General features: G+C 42.6%; 7 protein-coding genes across 7 annotated transcripts; 3 read left to right on the forward strand and 4 right to left on the reverse strand.

Annotated features, from left to right (window-relative positions):
• Nucleotides 1-220: 220 nt before the first annotated feature.
• EAF02_011082 (uncharacterized protein) lies at nt 221-2311 on the forward strand (the record flags this gene model as incomplete). The annotated part of the gene is made up of 3 exons (XM_038907130.1): nt 221-788; nt 840-1783; nt 1841-2311. 3 exons carry the CDS (start codon nt 221-223, stop codon nt 2309-2311), a joined length of 1983 nt encoding a protein of 660 aa, XP_038753156.1.
• Nucleotides 2312-4803: 2492 nt separating this feature from the next.
• Nucleotides 4804-5736, reverse strand: EAF02_011083 (uncharacterized protein; the record flags this gene model as incomplete). Its single annotated transcript, XM_038907131.1, has 1 exon — nt 4804-5736. One exon carries the CDS (start codon nt 5734-5736, stop codon nt 4804-4806), a length of 933 nt encoding a protein of 310 aa, XP_038753157.1.
• Nucleotides 5737-7505: 1769 nt separating this feature from the next.
• Nucleotides 7506-8245, reverse strand: EAF02_011084 (uncharacterized protein; the record flags this gene model as incomplete). Its single annotated transcript, XM_038907132.1, has 4 exons — nt 7506-7871; nt 7955-8029; nt 8112-8150; nt 8234-8245. The coding sequence occupies 4 exons, from the start codon at nt 8243-8245 to the stop codon at nt 7506-7508; spliced, it is 492 nt and encodes a 163-aa protein (XP_038753158.1).
• A 380-nt stretch (nt 8246-8625) lies between these two features.
• Nucleotides 8626-9803, forward strand: EAF02_011085 (uncharacterized protein). The gene is made up of 2 exons (XM_038907133.1): nt 8626-8902; nt 9072-9803. The coding sequence occupies exons 1-2, from the start codon at nt 8869-8871 to the stop codon at nt 9413-9415; spliced, it is 378 nt and encodes a 125-aa protein (XP_038753159.1). The 5' UTR covers nt 8626-8868; the 3' UTR covers nt 9416-9803.
• EAF02_011086 (uncharacterized protein) lies at nt 9804-11379 on the reverse strand. The gene is made up of 2 exons (XM_038907134.1): nt 10143-11379; nt 9804-10079 (listed from the first exon to the last, which is right to left on the reverse strand). Exons 1-2 carry the CDS (start codon nt 10931-10933, stop codon nt 10055-10057), a joined length of 816 nt encoding a protein of 271 aa, XP_038753160.1. The 5' UTR covers nt 10934-11379; the 3' UTR covers nt 9804-10054.
• A 3638-nt stretch (nt 11380-15017) lies between these two features.
• On the forward strand, nt 15018-17048 carry EAF02_011087 (uncharacterized protein; the record flags this gene model as incomplete). Its single annotated transcript, XM_038907135.1, has 1 exon — nt 15018-17048. One exon carries the CDS (start codon nt 15018-15020, stop codon nt 17046-17048), a length of 2031 nt encoding a protein of 676 aa, XP_038753161.1.
• A 2875-nt stretch (nt 17049-19923) lies between these two features.
• Nucleotides 19924-20290, reverse strand: EAF02_011088 (uncharacterized protein; the record flags this gene model as incomplete). Its single annotated transcript, XM_038907136.1, has 2 exons — nt 19924-19965; nt 20042-20290. The coding sequence occupies 2 exons, from the start codon at nt 20288-20290 to the stop codon at nt 19924-19926; spliced, it is 291 nt and encodes a 96-aa protein (XP_038753162.1).
• Nucleotides 20291-22461: the final 2171 nt, after the last annotated feature.

Here is a 22461-nt window from a genome sequence, read left to right on the forward strand (position 1 = left end):
CCTGAGTTGGCACTTCAGGGTATAGATAATCGGCAAATAGGTAGCCTACACATGATCTATATATATTAGTACAACTTTGCAACGAGAATTACTACAAATCTTTGCTTTAATTTATCGTTGTTGGGTTTTAAGTCATCGCGTAAATCAGCAAACAGAGAGAGCTGATTCTATACTCTGCCTTTATTTTAAAAAAGCTTCCTTTTCTGTTGAACACGAGAAAATGAAGAATTTGGAGCCTCACAGGCATACGCGTCTTCAATCTCCTCGATCTATTCGTATCCTCAAGCTTCTTCCTTCAGTAAAGCAAAATGCGCCAATTCAATGTCGTCTTGCAGAACTCGACATCGATAACTATACATCTAATGACTATAAGACTCCTGGACCTTACGAAGCTCTCTCGTATGTTTGGGGCTCGAGATATGGTTCGATACCCATCGAATGTGATGGCAAGTCTCTTCTCGTGACAGAGAATTGTCATAATGCCCTAATCCGCCTACGACGTCGGTTTCGGAGTCGAGCTCTCTGGATTGATTCTATTTGTATCGATCAGGAGAAAAGTAAACCATCGGAAGAAGAGCGTATTTCACAAATACAACTTATGGGTGAAGTTTATCGCATAGCCAAATGTGTCATAGTTTGGCTGGGACAGTGCTCAGTCTCGACGAAGGAGACGTTGAGGATACTGCGGGTAGCCACAACATTGGTCTTGATAGCTAACAGAACAAGAAATTATTCCGATAATAAGTGGTTAGAAGAAATGCTATGGATCCTCGTCACCCATTTGCAAGGTGATAGTCATTCTCATGTATTTTGACGGACTTTAAATAATCTTTTAGTAGAGAATACGAACTGCCGCCAGAGTTGGATTGAATTGAAGAATAATCCATGGTTTTCTCGCTGCTGGACTATTCAGGAAGTTGCCTTTTCCAGAAACTGTGTTGTCAAATGGGGATCATTCTCTATTGGGTGGCAAAGTTTGTTTTTCGGTGTATTTATTATTGAAATTCGAGAAATCCGAATGCCTGCAGCTTGCATCAACACTGGTTGTTTTCCGGCTCTTGCTATTCGGGAAGAATCAAGATGGATGGTAAATCCGCAAGCTGTTCGATCAATTCGGCTTTTTAGATACACGTCACATTATCCTTCGCCAGAGTCACTTCATGTGGAAATAAATCTCCTATCATCGGCATTAGAGCATGATGCAACAATACCCTATGACAAAATATTTTCTATTTACCCCTTACTTCGACTGATGAATTTAGAGCTCCCTCAAATCACTTACGATAAACCTTTCGATATGCTATGCGAGGAATTGACTAGATGCTGGTTTTACTCAAAAAAGAATCTTAGTATCATTCTTCTAGCTGCTCGACTGCCTAATAGCGATTCACGTCTGCCCTCGTGGGTACCGGATTGGGAAAACCGACAGTCAGCGCTTGACTATAGACTAGCCATCCATAAACGGGAGGTTGACAAAACTCGGGGGGTGCCTGATGAGGGCGGTCGTGCCTCAAATGGCTCTTTGTTCGAAGATCCTCCTGAAGGAACAACCGGAGAACTTCACCTGCAAGGTCTAAGCCTGGGTCTTATTTTGCGTGCACTTGCTTGCGATATTCCAAATCATCTATCTTTTAAACAATCAGTATTCAAGGCTTTGAGGGTTTTTAGAACTTGGTATTGTGCTGTCGAAGCTTCATCTCTCTACGCTACGCACCAGGAATCTCAGAGCGCATTGCATTTTACAATACATACCTCAGTTCTTATTGATAAAGAGGAGCTGTATGTCCGCAAGGAAGTATTCGCGCTTCTGTATGACTAGACGCTTTATCCGAATTGTCAGGTTTTAGAGTTGTCACAGGCAAAAAAAGCTCACGAACTCTTTCTGGAGGCGGAAGGTGGAGACGAACTTTTGTGTCAGAAGGCTCTCTCCAAAATTGTCACTTTCTTGAGCACCCCCTCGATTGACAAAAAACTTTCCGCCTTGGATCCCCTTTCTAGTTCCAATTCTAAACCCTCGGTGGCTCTCGTTCATGAAGATTTCTACCTCGGAGTGATGAAACTCACAGCTATACTCATCCGAATTCAAAATCACTCTCTCCTTATTATTGACAATTGCTGCGGTTTGTCTGCCTACACAGCACAAGAAGGAGACGAAGTGTTTCTATTGAAAGGGCTAGACGTACCAGTCGTCTTACGACCCAATGGCGAAAACTACTCATTTGTTACTCCTTGTTCGTACATTCATGGAGTTATGGAAGGCCAAAAGTGGCCGGAAGACGAATCCGAGCTGCAAGATCTCGTTCTTGTCTAGGCTTGTTTTAGGATATAACGTTGAGTTTGAAGATATGATTCTACGAGTTTGAGATATGGTTTGGTACGACATTATCTTTTTAAGCGCGCGTTCTGGGATTATGGTTTATGTATAATGCGTGCGCATCAATATTGGAGTAATCTAATTTCTACTTTATTCCCATGCATGTCATTCTCATTTTGCAGAGTGCTATCACGGTTTCTCCAGACATAACGCCTCTTTCTCCACTAGTATTTCTACAATTTCACTAACCGAGAAACACACATTTCTCTTTTTTACGACATTATTCCAGTGATCGACGGAGGATTTGTGTTTTTTCAAATTCCTCAATCCAGACTCGCTTATTTCATTCATCCGAATGACACAACGAGAACACATTCTACTAGTGTACACTATATTCTTTTTCCTCTCCCCTCTCCTCTCTTTCGAATACCGCTTACTTTCTCTCCCTTGCTCTTTCTGTTCTCCAACATCTAGTATCTACATCCCTCTCCCCCACCAGCTTCCCCTAGTTCCTCATCAACTTGTCTCCGTCATCTAACCATTTATAAATGCTTCAACAAACTATCACATTTCTTTTGCAAATTAATGGTGTAGATTTTCTGAGTAGTGAACAACAGCAATGTATCCATACTATACCTCTCAACTTAAATAGCTGAAGTTCGCTTCGAATTCCTAGCCCCCATGCAAACACCAACCAAATTCACTAAGAAGATCTAAGCTACACTATATCATCTACCAACTTCTCAAAATCTCAAAACCTCATCTCATCGCTCTACCAACCTGAAACCTTCACAAAAACTACGTAGTAACCACGTCTCTAATGGCTTCTATCAGTTACTAGTTATCTACCGTCAAGTATCTATATATCTACATACCTGCACCTACACATACGCACCCGTACCTCAAACCAAACCAATCCAATCACTCGAATGGAGCCCATACCTGTGCAAAATAGAGAATTAAACACATGGGTAGATTTGTTGATGACGTATTACCAGGATCTATCTATCTATACATGCCTATATCTATCTACATATATCTACATATAAGCACACAATTAACACCAACTTCACAGCAATCAACTAATCTGAGTAACCAACTCAACTAACCGACTTACTTCCTTCTCTTCCTTCCCTTTCCCTGTATCCCCAAATCTCCATCCAAATTTTCCATTCCCATCTCCATCCAAATCACATTAAACATCAAACCAAACCAACAAGTATACTATAATATACTAGTTATCCACATCATAAAATTCACTACCCACCTACCTACTATTAGTTCGAGAAGAATACGAATGACATAGCACCTACAATCTATAGATCCTAAATATCAATATTGTATTCTATCTAAGAGCTAGCTATTCCAAGCTTGTACAGAAAACAGTAGGCCGTAAATAAGACTTACTGAAAGAGCTAGTCTCTTTCGTATTCGCTTGGTACACCTGCAGTGGCTATTGGATTGAAGTCGTTTATATATCTATCTATGTACCTAGCTATCTGTATAATAATGATATACTATATAGTGATATTATATTATAATATTCATTTAAATAAATAAATAAGATTTGATTTATCTCTCAATCCCTCAATCTCTCAATCCAACCACCATTTCCATCTTTACTCATTCCTTATATCATTATATTATATATAATGAATCAAGCTAGCTAGCTACTCCAGCTGTACTAGCCCCTACTAGCAAATACCCGTTCACACTCCTCTTTTAACTTTCTCCTCTCTCCCTCTCTCCTTCTCTCAAATAGTAAAAATTTCCTAGATCTCACATCACATCACATCACATTATATCACATCACACATAAAATACAAGCCTCCATCCCTCCCACACCTCAACCCAAATACCCACCTACTCCAAAAAAATCTCACCACATCACATCACATTACATCCAAACAAAGCACACAAAAGCACACAAAAAACACAAAGTAACAAACAATCCTCATACCCCTCAAAAAATCTCAAGTAAAAGTCATGCATACATGGTATCTACGATCTACGATCTAGCATAGCAATCAATCTATTTACACAATATGCATCTGTTCATTCATCCGTTCATCCATTCATTCGTCATACCCACCCCTATGTAACCAACCAACTGACCAGCTAACCAATTCATCCAAAAGCAAAAAGAGCAAAAAAAAAAAAAAACCCCCCCGCAAGCCGCCCACCAGCCACCCGCAATTCTTGCTACCCATATCTACCTATGCAAACAAAGCATACAATAATCGTCAATACATCGGGTATCGCGTGTAAAATCTAGATATCGATCGAGGATATGTACCCATCTATCTCTGTCTCCCAACGCTTAAATATGGACTTCCTTCTGCGCTCTATTTCCCAATCCCCCATTTCTCTTTCGTTTATTCTTGAGAATACTTTATGCTCTACACGGAATGTCGCTGTTTGCCCTGCTAGCAGACTCAAACTTGCAACCCCATTCGCAGCGAAGATGCATCGCGAATGATTGACTGTGACTAAACCCCCACCGCCGCCCTCGCCTCCCTAATAATCCTCTCCAAATTCTCACCCCCATCCTCCACCCTCACGGTCGTCGTGCGCTCAGGATGTTTTCCGCATCTACGCGGTTTACTTGGTTTACCCCTCCAACAACCATCTACACCCTCTCTACCCTTTCCTCCGAAATTTCCCTTCATCCCACAATATTCTCTCTGCAAGGGGCCCGTCTCCATAAATTCTCGAATGTGCATCCAGAGTTCGCAACGACCTTTGCCGCAATGCGTACACATATTCTCGGTGGATTTCGTGAATGCGTATTCGAGGTTATTGGGTCCGACGCGGCGGGTATTGAGAGGAAGCGCGGTGCCGTGTATGGCGCGGTAAATGAGATATGTATGGCGGGAAGTGAGAGCGAGACATGTGGCATCGATGGGGTCTAGATGGGAAAAGATTTCCAGCTTGAGTTCGTTTGGTAGGGTGGGCAGAGTAATTTTCTCGTCTTCTTCATCGACGGCTTCTTCGTCCTGTTCCTGCATTTCCAGAGCTTGAGAGAGAGATTGAGATGCTTGGAGAAGATGTGAAGGCATAGACATGGGTACGAGACTTAATCTTCTTGTGATTTCTGGACTGGGAATGATGGATAATCGGCGAGTCATCTCGGGGGTGACTTCAAATTTCCAGTCACTTTCTTCCTCTATATCTCCATCCATATCTCCATCCTCAAAATCTGAAGATGCTCCAGAAGAATTCTCAGTATCGGTATTAGGAAGACTCTCCAGATCTGCAGTCTGTGAAGCCGGGGAATCTAACCCTAGACCGGGAACAGATGAAGAAGTAGCCGTAGTAAATGGAGAAGAGGTCATGAGATCTCTCAACATGGATTCGAGACCCGTTTCAGAGGGATCAGGGTCCGAGCTTGTGGTTCCCCTTGGAGATGTGTGGGGAGACATGGTGAATTTTCTTGTGGGAAAGATGGGGTAATATGATGTGATGAATTTGATGGCTAGTTTGATCTAGAAATGATGTGTGGTTGTTTGTTATACAGATTTGTTTGATGAGGTTTCCAATCTTGTCAAGATGTCTATATAACTTGATTGAAGAGGATCGATGATTCACAAAGCGGTGTTGTCTAGTATTTGAGTCAGTAAAGAATCCAGTTTGTCCAGAGATTGACTCACTCTTCCTGCTAAATATCACTCCAGGGGCGACAATATCATCGATTCCTCTTTCGTATATGTATATATCTCGTGATACTCAACTCTCGTAATTCCTATTTTATATTGAAACTCTAAACTCGTAGTAATTTCCACAAAATATACTCTTTCTTGAATATACAGTCGTTCGTGGTACGATTCGTCGAGTGGTCCAACCTATACAACAAGTATATCCTCCTTTCGCATATAAAATTCCTCGCTTGAAATCCGTTTCGTCGTTTCGTCGTTCAATGGTCTAGTCGTCTTATCGTCAATGGTTTATTAATGGTATGTATACAATGAAGTTTGAGTTATCAAAAAAACCACCTCCAAAAACCAGACATGACCTAACTATTTAGTATCCGCCCACCCCGGAGTCTCTCACGCACCATTTGAGCCCGGAACCCTTTTACTATGAATCTAACCAGGACCCAACATCTGATTGACCACTAAGGACCCTTCTTGCGGTGAAAATCGGAGCTCCCATTTGCCTTCCAACCTTTTCTTCACCCAAGCCGACCCACTATTGATCTCACTAAAAGCGGATTGAAACCTCGATAACGTAATTGATCCGAGGCTTTGAAAGGGGAATCGTGGGATTTTTGAAGGGGATCCGTGACTCGGAAGTACATGATTCGATGATTAGGTAATCTCAGTGTTTCGATTCTGATTAGAATACCTAGTTGCGTAAGGGGTTAAGAAGAACCTTGAAACAATGATGTCAAAATCGCGTCTATTTTGGTATGTTATCTGCTGGCGATGAGGCAACAAAATTCTATATACTGTCCGGGTAGATAGAAGTAGATCATGTAAGGCAATGTAATGCAACTCCGATAATGTAAGGTAAAGAAGACTCACCGACTCTTTCCCGAGCTAATGATATGATACCATTCTTTCGGGATAGTATCGTACATATTGAAGGTGCAGGTGCTTCCAGTCTGCCGCCCAAAGTTACCCCGAAAACAGGATTAAAGATCACACCACCACAACTGAGAGGAGTGCCAAAAGAGCTACTTTCTTATCTTGTTGTCATGTAGACCAATCAACACAATCAGATCATACATCATGATGAGTAAGAGTACATCAGGCAATTTACCAGCCGATTCGATACTCACATCCAATACCACCTCAACATAACATGATCAAATGCTAAAAAGAAGAAGTGAAATGAATGAAATGGTACAATTGAATCGCATAAGCCGCCAAAGATCATCGAATTTACATCATATCAATCAAACTTGTCTCCTGCCAGGATTTCTTCCACTGACAACAGACGGTCGATCGAATCCCGTCACCTCAACTGCGACTGGGGCGCAAAGAGTGCAAATCATATACCCCATACCCCAAGCTCACAATGTATATCCCCCCTTCTTCCCCACACAAAGTCTGCAACCATTCCTCGATCATCTACTTTCGATATATTGTCCTTGACCATTATGTCCACCAAACGAATCAATCGTATTGATCAATCCCTTCTATCATCTAATCTCCATCTCCATCTCCACCCCATCTCATAACCTCTCACCCTACAACGCAATCCAAATAACACTGATAACCACATCCAGACCCTTATTCTCACCACCCTCATACTTAAAACTCCACATGCCATCCGTCTTCTCGTTCCAATAAGCTCCCGTCGCACTGTGCATTCCCCTCCTTCCTACGTGAGGTTTACCATCTGTACTCTTTGCATCTCCTTGTGCATCACTTGTTGTTACTTTCGCATCGTCTGTTGTGTCTTCTGTGGTTGTTGGAGGTGATGCTTTGGATTTGTTGAGTGAAGAGGTAGGTACTAGATGTTGAATGATGGTGGAATTGACTGCGTATTTGAAAGATGGGGAACCGCCAGTTGAAGGTGTAGATTCGGAGATGAGAGATTTAAGAATCGAGTTCTGTGGGAAGAAGTGGTTAGAGAGTTACTTATTGTGCTATCGCGGCTTTGTTGTCTTTGTAGGAGGAAGGGTTGTATACATACAATGATGGTAGTATTCCAAGATTCGGTCTTGCTGTGTTCATAGAACTCTGCACTTCCAAGTGCATTTTGACAGGCCTATGTTATCATTCTCAGTATGCCACCCAGTAAACAAACATCACCAACACAGTGTATGTTGGTAGGTATTTCACAAACTCACATCACTTGCGATTTGTCTCAATCTTGTGTATGAAATTGGCTAGATGATACAATCAGTCAAATCTTCTTTCACCTCCCCTCCCCTCCCCTCCCCTCCCAATTCAATCTCGCATAGAAACTTACAGGAGTGGCCATATTTGCTGTGTCTTTTGTATATGATGTAATAGTATAATAGTATATTACTCAAATGGTCTTGCGTTAAGAATCTCCAAAGTCAATGATGTTGTTGAATCTTTCTTTCCCTTTGTTTTCTTATGATTGCGAGGCTTAAGCTTTGATTTCCCTACCAGGCACGCCAGGGCAACACAACACAAACAAGGAGCTAGCTATCCGGTTTCCAGTGAACGTGTTGCATCACTGTTGATTGGTCAAGTGTGATAGTCCTAGAAAGCACCAAGCATTGACCAATAATATCACATCGGTAGAAACGTGTTAGAGAGTGGGGCCCATCTCATCTCATTTATGAAGAAAGTAAATGTGAAGGTTAGGTAACTTTCTGAATGATCTTCCAATGCACCTTCCAGCTTCCTTCATAATTCCACAACTTCCGAATCAGTGAAAGAGTTTTCGCTCACGGAGTCTACGAGATCAAGTACGAATCACTGCCACCAAGAAGACGACTTTGTAAAGCGACGTTACTTATACCATCTTGTAATACGGTTTTCTGTCGAAACAATTAATCGGGTGTCTTAAACATTTCATCCTTATCGTCATACCTCATACACACAATCCGCAAGCAAAATCTCATTCTACTCAAGATGTCGAGTCAACCACTCCTTCAAACTGCGCCTGGTTAGTCCTTTCAATTCCCATCTCTCCAAGGAAGTTCCGCAAGATGCATACGCTTCAAGCTCCCGCAAGCTCCAACTTTTTTCCATCTATCCCCAACTCCAACCCCAACTCCAATTCCACTCTTCAACTCTCACCCAACCTCCTTAAACTAACCTCTCCCCTCTCACAGGAAAACGCATCGCCCTTCCCACGCGCGTCGAACCCAAAGTCTTCTTCGCCAACGAGCGCACCTTTCTCTCCTGGCTCAACTTCACCGTCATCCTCGGCGCTCTCGCAATCGGCATGTTGAATTTTGGCGATCGTCCCGCCTTCATCTCCGCTTCCATCTTCACAGTCATCTCCATGTTGACAATGGGGTATGCGTTGTACACGTACCATTGGCGTGCAAAGAGTATCAGGTTGAGAGGACAAGGAGGCTTTGATGATCGGGTTGGTCCGACTGTGTTGGCTTTGGTCTTGTTGTTGGCAGTGGTGGTGAACTTTATTTTGAGAATTGTTTACGGAAGGGATTGAATAGGAGGAGAGCGGAGAAAGATGGAGGGGAAGTGAGAATTATGAGAAAGGGGGAAGCTTATAGTTGTGGTTGGAAAGGGGATAGATAGTGAGGGATTTGAGCAAGCGAGAATACGGGGGAGACGATGGGATGAGAGTCGAGGACATGTTACTGATGAAGGAGAGCGTCGCAATTGGGAGTTGATATATAATTATCACTGCCAGACCAGCAGTATATCAACTGCATGTAAGTATATTGGACTTTCGCAGGAACATGTAGTTAGTTATTGAACTGAGAGCGAGTTTATTTAGATTGGGAAAGCTGGAAGTAATTACATCACTAAATAGTGATGACTAGTCGTAGCTAGTCGTAGCTGTCATGTCATATATATGTATTTATATTTTTGGGTTTGAATTAGCACGCTGGGCTAAAGCTTCTATCTCATGTATTGGTGCATCGCTGAGTGTGCACTGATTTGTATGCACTCCCGCTGATATTACTACCATCTTGCTACCCTTGAAAGCAAGTATTGGGGTATCTCCATCTATAAATATTTCTTCCCGGGTCCATTAAACGCCAAGTCCCTTTTCAATTACGTTCCATCCATTCGTTCATAGTATAATACGCTCTCTTTCTCTTCTAGCTATGCGATAGCTCGATCAAGTTAAGGCATTAGTTTGCTCTCTAAGAATTTGGATTAGTTACCATACGTTGCGAATGCGGTTCAGATGAAGCCGTTATACATACCCATACATCTTCTTCAAGCTTTCGATTCTAACTCGAGACAGATAGAGAGTAAACGTAGGCACAGCTCGAATCTTAGGTCTATTTTCTGCTTCGAGTGCTCTCTCGAAGGGAGTTTTCATGGTCTCAAAAGCTCCCTCCTCCTCTTCGTCTCCCCCGTCCTTCATCTCTGTATCCCCATCTTTCTCGTCTCCAGTCTTCTCAGCTTCTGCAGTATTACTCGGGACGGTAGCAGTTAACTCTCCAACAACGTTATATTGAAACCACTTCGCGCCAGTCTTCGCCAATTCCCGCTTAGCTATCTCTGCAATCGTAATGAGTTTGCCCGCGACAGGTGCTTTGGCAGATAAAAGCACAACGTGGGGTGCTGGATCCGAGAAGGAAAAGGTACTGAGGATCGAGAGGATACGCGAGGCTTTCTTTTGGATCTGCGAGGAGGAAAGGATGGACAATTCGGTTGTTCGATGGGTGTGAGTTAGATCATGAGGGGCAGGGATTTGACGCTGCCCTCCGAGTATGGAGGGTGCTGTGGTGAATGGGGCGGAAGAGGAAGCGTCATTCTGTACTCGATCTTGAGCGTCGGGAGCAACAGAAGGAGATTGATGAGAAGATAACTTGGCAACAGTTGTAGTTGCTCTTGCTTTTTTCGAGGGCCGATCTTGTTCCTGAAAGATGGAGGGGAAATTTCCTTTGTCTCTTGAGGCACCCTCTGCTAGTTCGCGTTTGCGCTTTTGATTCTCTCGAAAATCATGCCCCGCTTCGCCTCTGCGAGCTGCACCCTTGGTTCGTGCCATTTTGTCCTTGCAGGTATTGAGGTTTGAAGTCGTGCTGTGCTATATCTTTGAGTATGACGATTGAGGTGAACGTTCCAAGCTTGCAAGATGAGAAAAAGTATGGTAGCTTGGAGATATAGTCAAGGGATGAATGTGAGGTTCGCTAATGGAATGAAAACAAACCATGTAATAAAGAGTGAAGATATTATTTGTTTACCTTTCGAGAGAAGACTCTGGAAATATCACCTCGACATCTTGAGAGAACTCAAATTGAAGCATTATCCAGCCTTGGGTAAATTTTGGGCAGCGTTTGGAGAGCATCGGAGGTCGGAAGATTTTAATGAACCAATCAAAAGTCTAGAGTTGAGCATTTCACTCGCAGTCTAGCAGAGCGGCCGCATCCGCCGCGTCTTCATAGTTTCTAGACCCAGAGAGACTTCTCAATAGAAATAAATTCCCGTCATTCATAAGGTATTGAAACTTATCAATTATGTTGTATTCCTTCATCCCTTCATCTCTTCATCTTCATCATACAAAGTGCTGACAAGAATCTTCTTTGTACAGGAACCCGAAATTCATCGGGAAGTCCACAACTGTTTGTCCTGCAGATGTTGTAGAATCGTCCTACAAGGCTAGGCAAAATATCCCGATTCGTTGGGTTCGCAGTGACATTGTCCTGTCATGAAGAGGCGTATCATTTCTTCACACCGAGTATTACATGGATAAAAGCTATAGATTAGTTTGGTCTTTATCACCATCGGCGCTTGGTCAATATTGAATAGATAAGCACTTAAGCTTTCTCCCCTCATCAAAAAGACGAGTGGGGGTATTCTCACGGCATTGTCTCATGGATCATTTACTCCCGTTTCATATCTATAGCCTCGAAACCCTTATCTTGTATGTTGTGTGTTTACGAAAGTCTCGAATGTCTTCTCTTTCTATTGCTCTTTTGTTTCGTTTCGTTTTGTTGTGTGTTTAAGGCTACGCAAATGTCACTGTCACAAGCCTTGTGCATATCTGCCGGTAAATGGTGTACAGTATCAAGCACGATGCAGGAAGGCATTACGAAAGATTCCCCATGGAACCAAAAATGCGCAGCCTCCCGAAGAGGTTGATGTTCGATACACATCTAATAAAATCAAACAAGGGTGGTTGCCCAAGATAGTCTCAGATACAGCCGTTTGACTGGACCTTTCGGGAGCATCCACGCCTCTTTGCCCTGGTCTTAATTAAACCGTCAAGCCTAGACGAGCAAATATCAAGAAAAACGAGGGCGCAAAGTAAGCAAAGAGTGTGTGGTCGTATCGGATATCTATTTGAGAAGTTTCTACGATATGATAGGAATGTAGGTTTATCCACGCGGCCTTCTTTCTTGTCTATTCGGGGATTCATGGGATTATTGCCCAAGTACCTTTTGCAGACGACGCACGGTTGTTAATGAAATGATTCTAATTTTGATATAAATCTGGGGCAGCCTTTTCAATATCCTTGGCTTGCACTATTAGCATATGGTCGAGAACTTTATGAGTCAGTTTTAGAATAGTGGAAAAGTAACCCCCTCCAAAGCTCAAAATGAACTAGGTTCAAGTACGTATGAAGTGTATACGCATTAAGCAGCGACCGAGTACGTGAATGATGTGTAGACATGTTGATGAAGTGGAAATGGCTTCAACACCGCAACATACATAAGAAACACATCACACCTAGTGGATTCCTCCCTTCATTTATATACCTAGGAGGTCGATTTCACATGTGCTTCACCTCTACTTCCTCTCCCCTTTTTCCATGTATGATCTACTTTTGGCATCATGCGATACATGGATGAAGTAGTACATCCCTCTTATTATCCATACATTTCGTGGGTCCAACATCTTGCATACGAAGATGGACATCGTCAAAATGGGTCGTCCATGGAATAAAAGAAGGGATTGAGAATAGAAGATTATCCTTGAATAGTTTAGGTTGGAAGTACAATGGGCAGTAGCCGGGATTACTTATCTTCTTACCCAATGATCTTTCTTTATTTGTCCATTCCAAGATATTCCCCAAGCAATAATAAGACTCTAATCCCCGTCGTCATCCTTGCCACTCGGATTGTAATGTCGCATAAAAAACGACGCTTAAATTAATTATTCACGGGCATTACGGGTGGTAGTCTGGGAGACATGGTGAGCATTATTCTTTTTATGGGTCTGCTGGGAACGAATTGGCTTGTCTGGAGCGAAGGTTGAATTGTATGTACTATGGAGTGAGTGAGAGTTGAGTGATGGATGAGTGATGGATGGATGGATGGAGTGATGAGCGATGAGTGATAATCGAATGGAAAAAGAAAAGAGGGTCTTTGACCTCTTCCAGTGTAATCCGACTTCCCTACCTAGGTAGTCGAGTAGTAAGTAGTAGGTCGTAGTAGGTAATAGGTAATAGGTATGCAACAACACTTTTCCAACTTCAACCACTCAGCCAGGAATGAAAAGTTAGAAGTCTCATAGGCTTTCCCGTCCGTCCCTGATTAACGATTCTCCCTAGGTAATAAACAAACAAGCACTGATTCTTTGAATTTCTTATTATTCTAAGCCACCAACGAACACTTCTTCAACTTTTACCAAACACCTTTTGGATTTTATTTCCAGATTGGAAAAATACCATTTACATCTTCCAGCTTTCAACCCCCAAAACAAGCAAGCAAGCAAGCAAAAAACAAGCAAAACCAAACCACCACACCGTACTACAAAATCTTACTCCGGATTTCCAACAATACTACCTATCCCATACAATACTACGGATACGATACGGAGTGTACTCAACGAAACATATTGAAAACAAGTTACAACCTCATTTCTTCGCCATTCATATACGTACAACGTGATTTTATAAAATACCTTTTTTTTATAATTCACTCTTCGACATTCTTCTCTGTTATTTTACTTCAAGTGTTTTATTCTATTTGGAAATTCATTTGTAACGACAGAACCCAAAGCCAAGGAAACGAACCAAAATCATTCGACTTTCCCTTTCCCGCCGCTTTGTTTTACCTATCTATCGACCTGCCTAGGTATACTTGTTGTATTGTACTGTACCTACCTACGTACCTACTTCTTTTACCGCTTGTCTGTTTCGACATACGACATACCGGTACCATCCATCACTTCATTCACACTTCTTATTACTTCATTTATTGTTAGAGAGTGCAAGGGCCATCTCACCATTCACCCATCCAATCATTCATTCATCGATTCATCCATCCACCCATCTATCCACTCACCCACTCAACCACTCGAGCCACTCTACCCACCACACCCGTTGATTATTGATTGATAAGTGTACACCACCACCACCAAAACCACTCACGTACCAACGAAAGCAAACGAAAGGACCAAGGAACGAATCAACGAGCCAACGAACAATCGACTCTTATCGCCTCCTTCACGGCTCTTCCCTACTTTGTCCATTACATTATTTATCACCTTACTAGATACCGACCACCATCCACCCACTCCACCAGCCGACCTTACCTACTTTTATCCAAAATCAATACGTCGACTCCTTTCAAATTCCTAATATCCCTCCCTCTCGCTCAACGCACCCCCCATTGGAACTTCGCATCTCTCATACCTTACGACCTACCACCTTACTACACACCTTTTTACTACCTACGGTCGCAACATTTCAATCAAGACAAACCTTTCTACCCAACGACCACCACAACATAACTTTCCCTTCAAATTCAAATTCAAAATCAATCACGACAAAGCCAAAAATTCATACGGCATAATTTCAATTCTCACGCCAATCCCTCTTTTTATTTTACAATTTATTTTACAATTTATTTTACACAATAAACTTTTGTAATTGATTTCAATTTTCGACCTTGCTTGTACATCTTATTAGACTTTCATTCCGTCACTTTTAGGGAGGTCCTTATCATAGCATCGACGTCAGTTCGCAAAGCTTTGCGCTTCAACCACCAGTGAATTTTGACTTTTAGTTCAACCATATTTTATAGCGCAAACTAGCCAACTATCAGCGCATTAAATCACCCGTTCAACAAAAGTAGTGCCCGGTCGCACATTCACTTAAATATCGCACTCTACACCTTCCCATTTATATGCGAATGTTTCGCCTGCCATCTTGGATCTCCGAATCCAGGGGTTGCGATCAAGTGTTAGATGGAGAAGTAAAATATAACATGGCAAACGCCGGTCTTTACGAATGCGCAAGTCCTACGAAACGAAAGAGAAGTAGTAGTCCGAACGCTCCGATACCCATCTTAACAAACACTCCATCGACGACGACGACGACGACAACTACCACAACATCTCAAGAAGTAAAACGGAGGAAGCGCGAAATGTCGGAGCAAGGCTGTCGGTCACCTTCGTCGGCTGAAGATGTTGTAATGACGGATAATCAAGAACAGGTCGTCGATCTAGGTTTGGTTCGAGAAACAATCGAATCTCAACTCAGCCTCGAGATTCTCATGAAGCATAACGAATTGCGCCTAATCGAAACAGAACTAGCAAAATGTCAAGTCTCTCTTGAACAGTTACGTCGCGCTCACTTGATACCATTCCCAGGCATGCAAGGAGCGGAAGCGGAAGCTTCTTCCGAGTCGATGGTTAACGTTAGTACTGGTACGGGTCCAGCAGTCTGGAGTGGCGACAAAGTTCCCAAATGGGCTCCGCCGTATGGAATTACCGAAGGACCCTACACAAGACATTGGGCAAAATGGTTAATTCCCGACCCTGCTTTTGATGGTATTGATATTGTTGATTCACGTGCAGGTCCGGGGAGGCCACGCGCTGGCAAGTCGATACCAGAAGGAAGAGCTACTAGAAATAGTATCGCTGAAGGAGGTAATGTCTCATCTAAATCGAGATCTCGTGGATCTCACAGTTTGCAATCTCTTTCCACCGGTCATATTCAACCAAAGAAGTCTGGACCATGTATTCTCAAGCGGAGTGATGGTAAAACTGTTAAGCTTGTCTGCTTGGATTGCAATCGCGAAGATTTCTCCAGTACTCAAGGTTTTATCAATCATTGTCGCATTGCTCATCGTCGTGAATTCAAGAGTCATGAAGAAGCTGCTCAGACTAGCGGACATGTTATCGAAGTCGATGAAGCTGGTGCAGCTCCTGTTTTGGAGAAGAGTCCAAGTGCACCACCAACTAGAGATCCTGTTCATCCTCTCGTTAAAAGTGCGCCTGTCGATAAAGAAGCCTATACTGCTCTTCGGTCTCGTATCGAAGATTCTATGAATCTATATCTCCAAGGCAGGCTCCCTGGTGTGACTTCGATTCCTGGAAGTGCAACGTCATCACCACAAAAGCAACCCGTTGTGAAACCCAAAGTGCAACCTCCAAGGGAAAATTTCAAACCATCAACCGCCACACCTCATCTTTCCGAGTTACTGAAAAGCAGAGGCTTTGGTGGTGATCTTCATGAAATAGTTGGTGATGCGAAAACACGTATTGATATGGATGAAATTTTAGCATCTGAGGAGGAATCTTCTGATGATGAAGTGACTGAAGAATCAACTGCTGCTATACCTTCACGCCGTCCTGGTGGCTTTGATGGTTCAGTAGATACACCAATGACTGGTATGCGCATCCCAGCTCGGGCTACCATGTCACCAGCATATTTTGGTAGACCTACAAGCAGCAAAGGTATGGAGGCTTCCGGGAGACCTGGTCAGGCTCACATCTCACCTCGTCTAACTTTCACTACCCTCAATACTTCTATGCCTGTATCGGAAACCAGAAATAACCGCCCGCAGCCTATCAATACTCGAGATCACGATCATGATGGAGATACTGATATGGGCATCCCCGATACATCTTCCATCATTGACCTAAGTCCAAACACGGTTGTTAGTAACAACGCTCCAAGTCTTGTTAGTGATGATGGTGAATACGACGAAGGTGATGATGATGCAGAGAGTGTATCATCAGGAGATGCTGACGAGGGTAGTGATGTCGCCGAAATCGATATCGAGGATGGAGACACCGAGAAAGTCGTCAGAGGAGCGGCGTTAGGGAGGAGTCAGGATCGCAACAAGAAAGATGATAAACATGTTACGTTCGTGAGAGAGGTTCCTGACGCCAATGGAACAAATAAGAAAGTGAGGCCGAGACAAGGATAGTGCAGAAACTAGGATGAGAATGGAATGGAATGAATAGCGAGCGTTTTATTCTTTGGTCATAACTGATGATAGACATTTTTTTTCATGGTGTGAATGATGGACTTGAAGTTTTTGACTTTTTTTCTTTCTTTTTTTCTTCTTTTTTTGGCAAGCGCTTCTTCTCTACTCTTTATTTTATGATATTGCCTTTTTTTCCCCTTCTACAATTTTACAATTGGGGATGATGAGAAGTGAGGAGGATTACGATAGGATGGATTGGGTTAGTTTAGGTTGGGTGGGAATGGGATTGATGAAATGAAACACGGTACTTTTCATGTGTATTGCGTATTGCATATTACAAATACAATTACAATGGCATTCGTTGAGTTTTGAGGGGTTATAGATATTAGGGGTGGAGGTGTGGGGGTGGGGGAGGGGGAGGGTTTGATATGATTTGATGTGATGTGATGTGATGTGGGATGGGATGGGATGAGATTGAGGAGGGGATTGAGGAGGAGGGGAAGGAGATTATTTTCATGAAAAGGAGAGGGGTTATGTGGTTATGGGGAATGGGGAATGGGATGGAGGGAGGGAGGGTGCTTTATGATGGAGATAGGTATATTATAATAAAAACAATACATACATACATACACACATATATATATATACATTTGGTGATTCGTAAAGAACTATCGGATTGTGTAGATGTAGTGGATTGGATATTGGATATTGGATATTGGATGTTGTGTGTTGATGTTGATAAGAATGTGTAGTTTGGATGTGGTTAGATGTTTCTAGGGTCGTTGGAACTTGGAAATTCTAAAGGTTTTTGAGTATCTGGTATCTGATATCTGGGTTCTGGGAGGCATGGGAAGGACAGAAGGGAAGGGCAAACTGATGGCGAGAATAGGTGGGTTGATTGTAACCTTATATATTGGCTGGAACCGAATGGTGATGATTATAAAGGGGAAGATCTAGATTGAAGATCCGAGAGACGAGATCCGAGAGATGAGATCCGAGATACGATGTAGAATTTTGGGAATGTAAGATTGTATTTATTGATACTGGGAATGCGAAGGGATTGAGTTTTTGAAACTGTTCGTTTCAATATATTAGGTACGGTGTGGTGTGTCTTCCCCGATGGTGTTTTCTGGGCTGTGGAAATGGAAGGTGATGATCATGACGAGATCTATTTATTCTGTATGAGGTAGTTCTCTGGATACTCGAAGCGGGTGAATAACCTCTGGAATGGCCGGGGTTTCTCTTTTTATTTTGGAAATGAAGAAATAATATTTTGGTTTATGAGGCTTGGGGTTTGGAATTTGATATGTTGTGTTTTATTTCTACTTTATTAATTGTTTTCCTCAAGTTTAAGTTTACTAGGTAGGTATGCTTGTATTGGACTTTCCTTTGGCGAGAATCATATGATTGGTTGCGCTCATGGTTGTAGGATGGATGGGTGTAGATATCTTGCTTATCTTTCCTGGAAAGACTAGCGTTGGGGTTTGGATAAGGGGTTTCTTGAGGGAGGTATATGTGTGATTTATTATTATGTGTTTAGGAATCTATACAATCTTTCGGGGAAAAAATCAAAGTTAGCAGAATGCCTCACTGGGATGAGGATCCTTTGTATTTGATTTTGGTAGTAAATTCAATAAGTGATTGCTTGGAAGCGTGTACACCAGCGTCGATACTTACTACTAGCACAATTAATGATGCTTAACCAATTCATATTGAAGTTCTTGAAGAACGACTTTCTTTTTGATATCCATCGGTGCCTCGCTTGTCAATAATTGAGTGTTGTATTCCCAGATCTTGTACATGTGAGGTTTTTTTTGGATTTTTAAGCTGATATAGGTACACAGCTATGTGCTAAATAGTCTTCTTGCATCTCAAAGGTTTGAATTACTTTCATCGGGTGTGGAGCTGAATCCTGGAGGGAGATGTATGTATGGAGTTGGGGGTCTTTGTTCTTTTTGAGTTGAGTTGAGTTGGAATGTGGAATGTGGGATGTATAAAGGAAGTCAACAGGTGGGAGGGAAGGGGGAGCTTGGGAAGGTTGAGGAGAGGATGGGATGGAACGGGAATGTTGTTAGAGAAGGAGAATGAGTAGATTGGAGTTGTTATTGTTACTAGTGTGTCTTGAGAGTCGGAGAAGTATGTGGGAGATTGATGTAGCGGGGGGTATGGAAGATAAGGGGGAGATCGAGAGGAGAGGGTTAGAGAGAAGAGGAGGTAGAGAGAAGAGGAGGTAGAGAGAAGAGGAGGTAGAGAGAAGAGGAGGTAGAGAGAAGAGGAGGTAGAGAGAAGAGGAGGTAGAGAGAAGAGGAGGTAGAGAGAAGAGGAGGTAGAGAGACAGATAAGAGAGACGAATGAACTTATATAGAAAGGAAAAAGCTTACCACAAAAATCAAGCCTCTTATAACTTCCCAGAAACACAATCAAAATAGGAACAAAAAATCACTTTCACAAAAGACCAAAAACTCGAAGCAGAATCTTGTAAGTAATACCCGGGCCCAGGCAATCTTATATTCTATCTAAACTGCAAGCAATTTTCATGTATCTAGTACATGAGAAAAGCTCTAACTTCTAACTCTATCATATCCCATCCCAAACACACAAATGAAAACAATGACACATAAAAAGGAAATCTATCATACAACATCCTCCGATCACCAACTCTTTGCTCAGTTTCTCGATTCGCATGTCGTACTTTCTTTCTTGTAGGTGAGAGATGGGGAATTTGGATTGTCGATGTTGTCATTGTCGGTGCGAGAAGAGAAGAAGTGCAAGGAAAATGGTTAAATCTCCTCGAGTTCACTCAGACTCTAAAATCGAAATCCCCCACCCCTGAAATCCAAATCAAGACAGAAAAGAGATCATCCACATCAAAACCTTAAATCCAAACACATCCTGTACCCTTTTGACCGCAAACAAGCTAAATCACGGATCACAATTAGCCATCTTCATTCACTCCAATTGTATGCATCACAAAATCAATAGGAAATACTTACCACTTGTTTATAACCAATTTCGGGACACATAACCACATCGCAATCTCCAGCTTGTCCGAAGCAGCGACAATTGGTTTGTCCGACTACTTTGCCATTGTTGCAGAATCCAACGACGTTGCCGCAAGAGCAGGAGGTGGCACAATCGTTGCCGCGAGAATCGAGGGTGTTGGTGTTGGGACTTGAGGGCATGGCGAGGGCGTTGGTGAGGAAGAGGGCGAGGAGTGGGAAGGTGATGGTGGAGAATTGCATTTTGATAGTTTTGGGTGGTGGTAATTGTTGTGTGGTGGTGAAGATATTGGAAGTCTTTTGTGGATTGGATTGAATCTTGTTGTTGATGATGATGTTGATGTTGATGATGTAGAAAGTAATTCCGACAGTTTCATCTCAGCACTTATATACATTTCCATCTCATCTCGAACCTTTCAATCATCACATACAACTTACAACATACAGTATCCATCGACACGATACTATTCTCCTCAACAACACAATCCTCACAACTAAGCCAGACCCGCGATGACAGGATCGGGAATTCGTAAAACTCCCATCTCCAATGTACGTAGCTACGTACCGATTTGGATGTCTCCGAATCATCTTTCCGCTGTCTGCGTGCATGGCCGAGCATGCTTTTGCACAATCCACGAGCCGCAACTTCGTATTTCTTATCGTGTAAGTTGTTCTGGGCTTTCACGTACATGCGGTCGATTCCCTCGACCTCGTGATGAGGTTGTTCATTTGGTCTTGTTTGGTCTTGTAAGATTACAATGCGAACATAACGTGACATATTTCGAAACTCGCAAGGAGGAATTCCACCAGCGCTTACTGAAGAAGCGCTTTACGGGCAACCCGTCAAGCTGTTTTGATCTTTTTGATGGTGGGCAATCAGCGATGGCGTTTTAAACGTTGTTAATATTTCTTCTGAGATTACTGTAGATATCAATGGTCGGGAAATAATATCATAGTTCTCAACCGACTCCTCTCATCCCCCAAAGTCACATCAATTCCATCGAACCAACCCCATGGAAAGCATTCGCTAGTCCCACTCCTGTAAACTTAGCGTCGAGATCTCAATTGCAATTAACTCGCAGGAAACATCTAGATGACACCGAGACCTCCATTCCGCAATAATGTGTACCCGCATCCACTATAGCATAACTACCACTCTGCCCATTGAAACTCGTGGGAATTAAAGGGTTATTCCCAGCGACTCAAACCAGCTGGCGAACTGTCGCAAGCGCTGAGCCCGACTTCCCGGATTACCGCCAGGATCTGAGTGTGGATTGGGGGACGGGGTTTGTTTGGTCGGCGAGTGGGCGCTTAGAGATTCTTCTTTGATGATGACAATGGACAGGTTAGTAAGACGGGAAATTGGGAATGAAGATGTAGGGCTGGAAATAAGGTTGATTTTTAACTATATGCGAAATACGAGGCTGGTGGCTTACATTTAAGGTTAATTGAGAACGGGTAGATGAATGGATGGATGGATGTGGGGAGTTTTCCTTGGCTTGTTCGTAGATGTGGATGTTTGGCGGCTAATTTTACATGATGCTAAGATGATTGATATGGAAGGTGTACCCTGTTATGAGAAAGAGTGGAAGAGTAGAGCTAGAAGGTTTATTGAGATGGGGAGATCCATTGGAAGAATTGAGTCAATTTTAGGTTTGTGGAGATATAGATGTGAGGAGGTTAACGTTTTTCGGCTAACGTGATTAGCTCCTCTAATTCAATTGAAATTTTTATGTACATGCGTGTGTCAATTTCCAAGACGAGAAATCCACGGCAGCAGAAACGCCCGCAAGGCTCACAGATATGTATAACTCTCTAGGTGTGGTAGCATGTAAATGCGAGGAGGAAAACAAAATTTGATCCCTGATGTAAATGCAAAATAGTTCCGACTAGCTTTAGTTCACTCCTAGATACTATTTACTATTTCATGACACTACATATTCAAGAGCTGTAAATACCACAAACTATGATGCGGTTTCTTTCTGCATTCGAATTTGAGTAAAACCCAAATGTATTCCTCAAACCACAACTTCCCGCCCCCAAAAAACCAAGTATCTTGATAGCCGTGCTGTGGCGTATACGACACCTACATCAAACCCTAATCCATAGTATAACTAGTCCATATGATCTCCGGCGGGAATTTCCTTGGCTTTGCGTGATAGACCTTCATCCAACCCATCACTTCCAGAAATCCCGTCTAACATCCTTGATATTAGCACAACTACACCTGGGGTAAATGAATGTTAGATTTAACTTTAAAACTAAGGTATTGATCATTTCTGGGCTTTTGATTTCTCCACTTTTGAGCCTGGTGGAAGGGACTGGGTATCTGCTATCTTGAAGTTTAAGTTCCTATACTAGATGTTGGGGGAAGTCGAAATAAGCGCTACGTTTATGATCACTCCTGCTCGAGC

The sequence above is a fragment of the Botrytis sinoallii genome (genome assembly GCF_014898435.1).
Source record: "Botrytis sinoallii strain Bc 23 chromosome Unknown BSIN_029, whole genome shotgun sequence".
NCBI classification, from domain to species: domain Eukaryota; kingdom Fungi; phylum Ascomycota; class Leotiomycetes; order Helotiales; family Sclerotiniaceae; genus Botrytis; species Botrytis sinoallii.

What these genes read in the sequence shown, in the direction of transcription:
- EAF02_011085 (XM_038907133.1), top strand. Translation starts at nt 8,869, where the DNA reads ATGTCGAGTCAACCACTCCTTCAAACTGCGCCTG. An exon ending in ACTCCTTCAAACTGCGCCTG is followed by an intron (nt 8,903 to 9,071) that starts GTTAGTCCTTTC and finishes CCCCTCTCACAG; the next exon opens with GAAAACGCATCGCCCTTCCC.
- EAF02_011086 (XM_038907134.1), bottom strand. Translation starts at nt 10,933, where the DNA reads ATGGCACGAACCAAGGGTGCAGCTCGCAGAGGCGAAGCGGGGCATGAT. An exon ending in AGCTTGAAGAAGATGTATGG is followed by an intron (nt 10,080 to 10,142) that starts GTATGTATAACG and finishes CCAAATTCTTAG; the next exon opens with AGAGCAAACTAATGCCTTAA.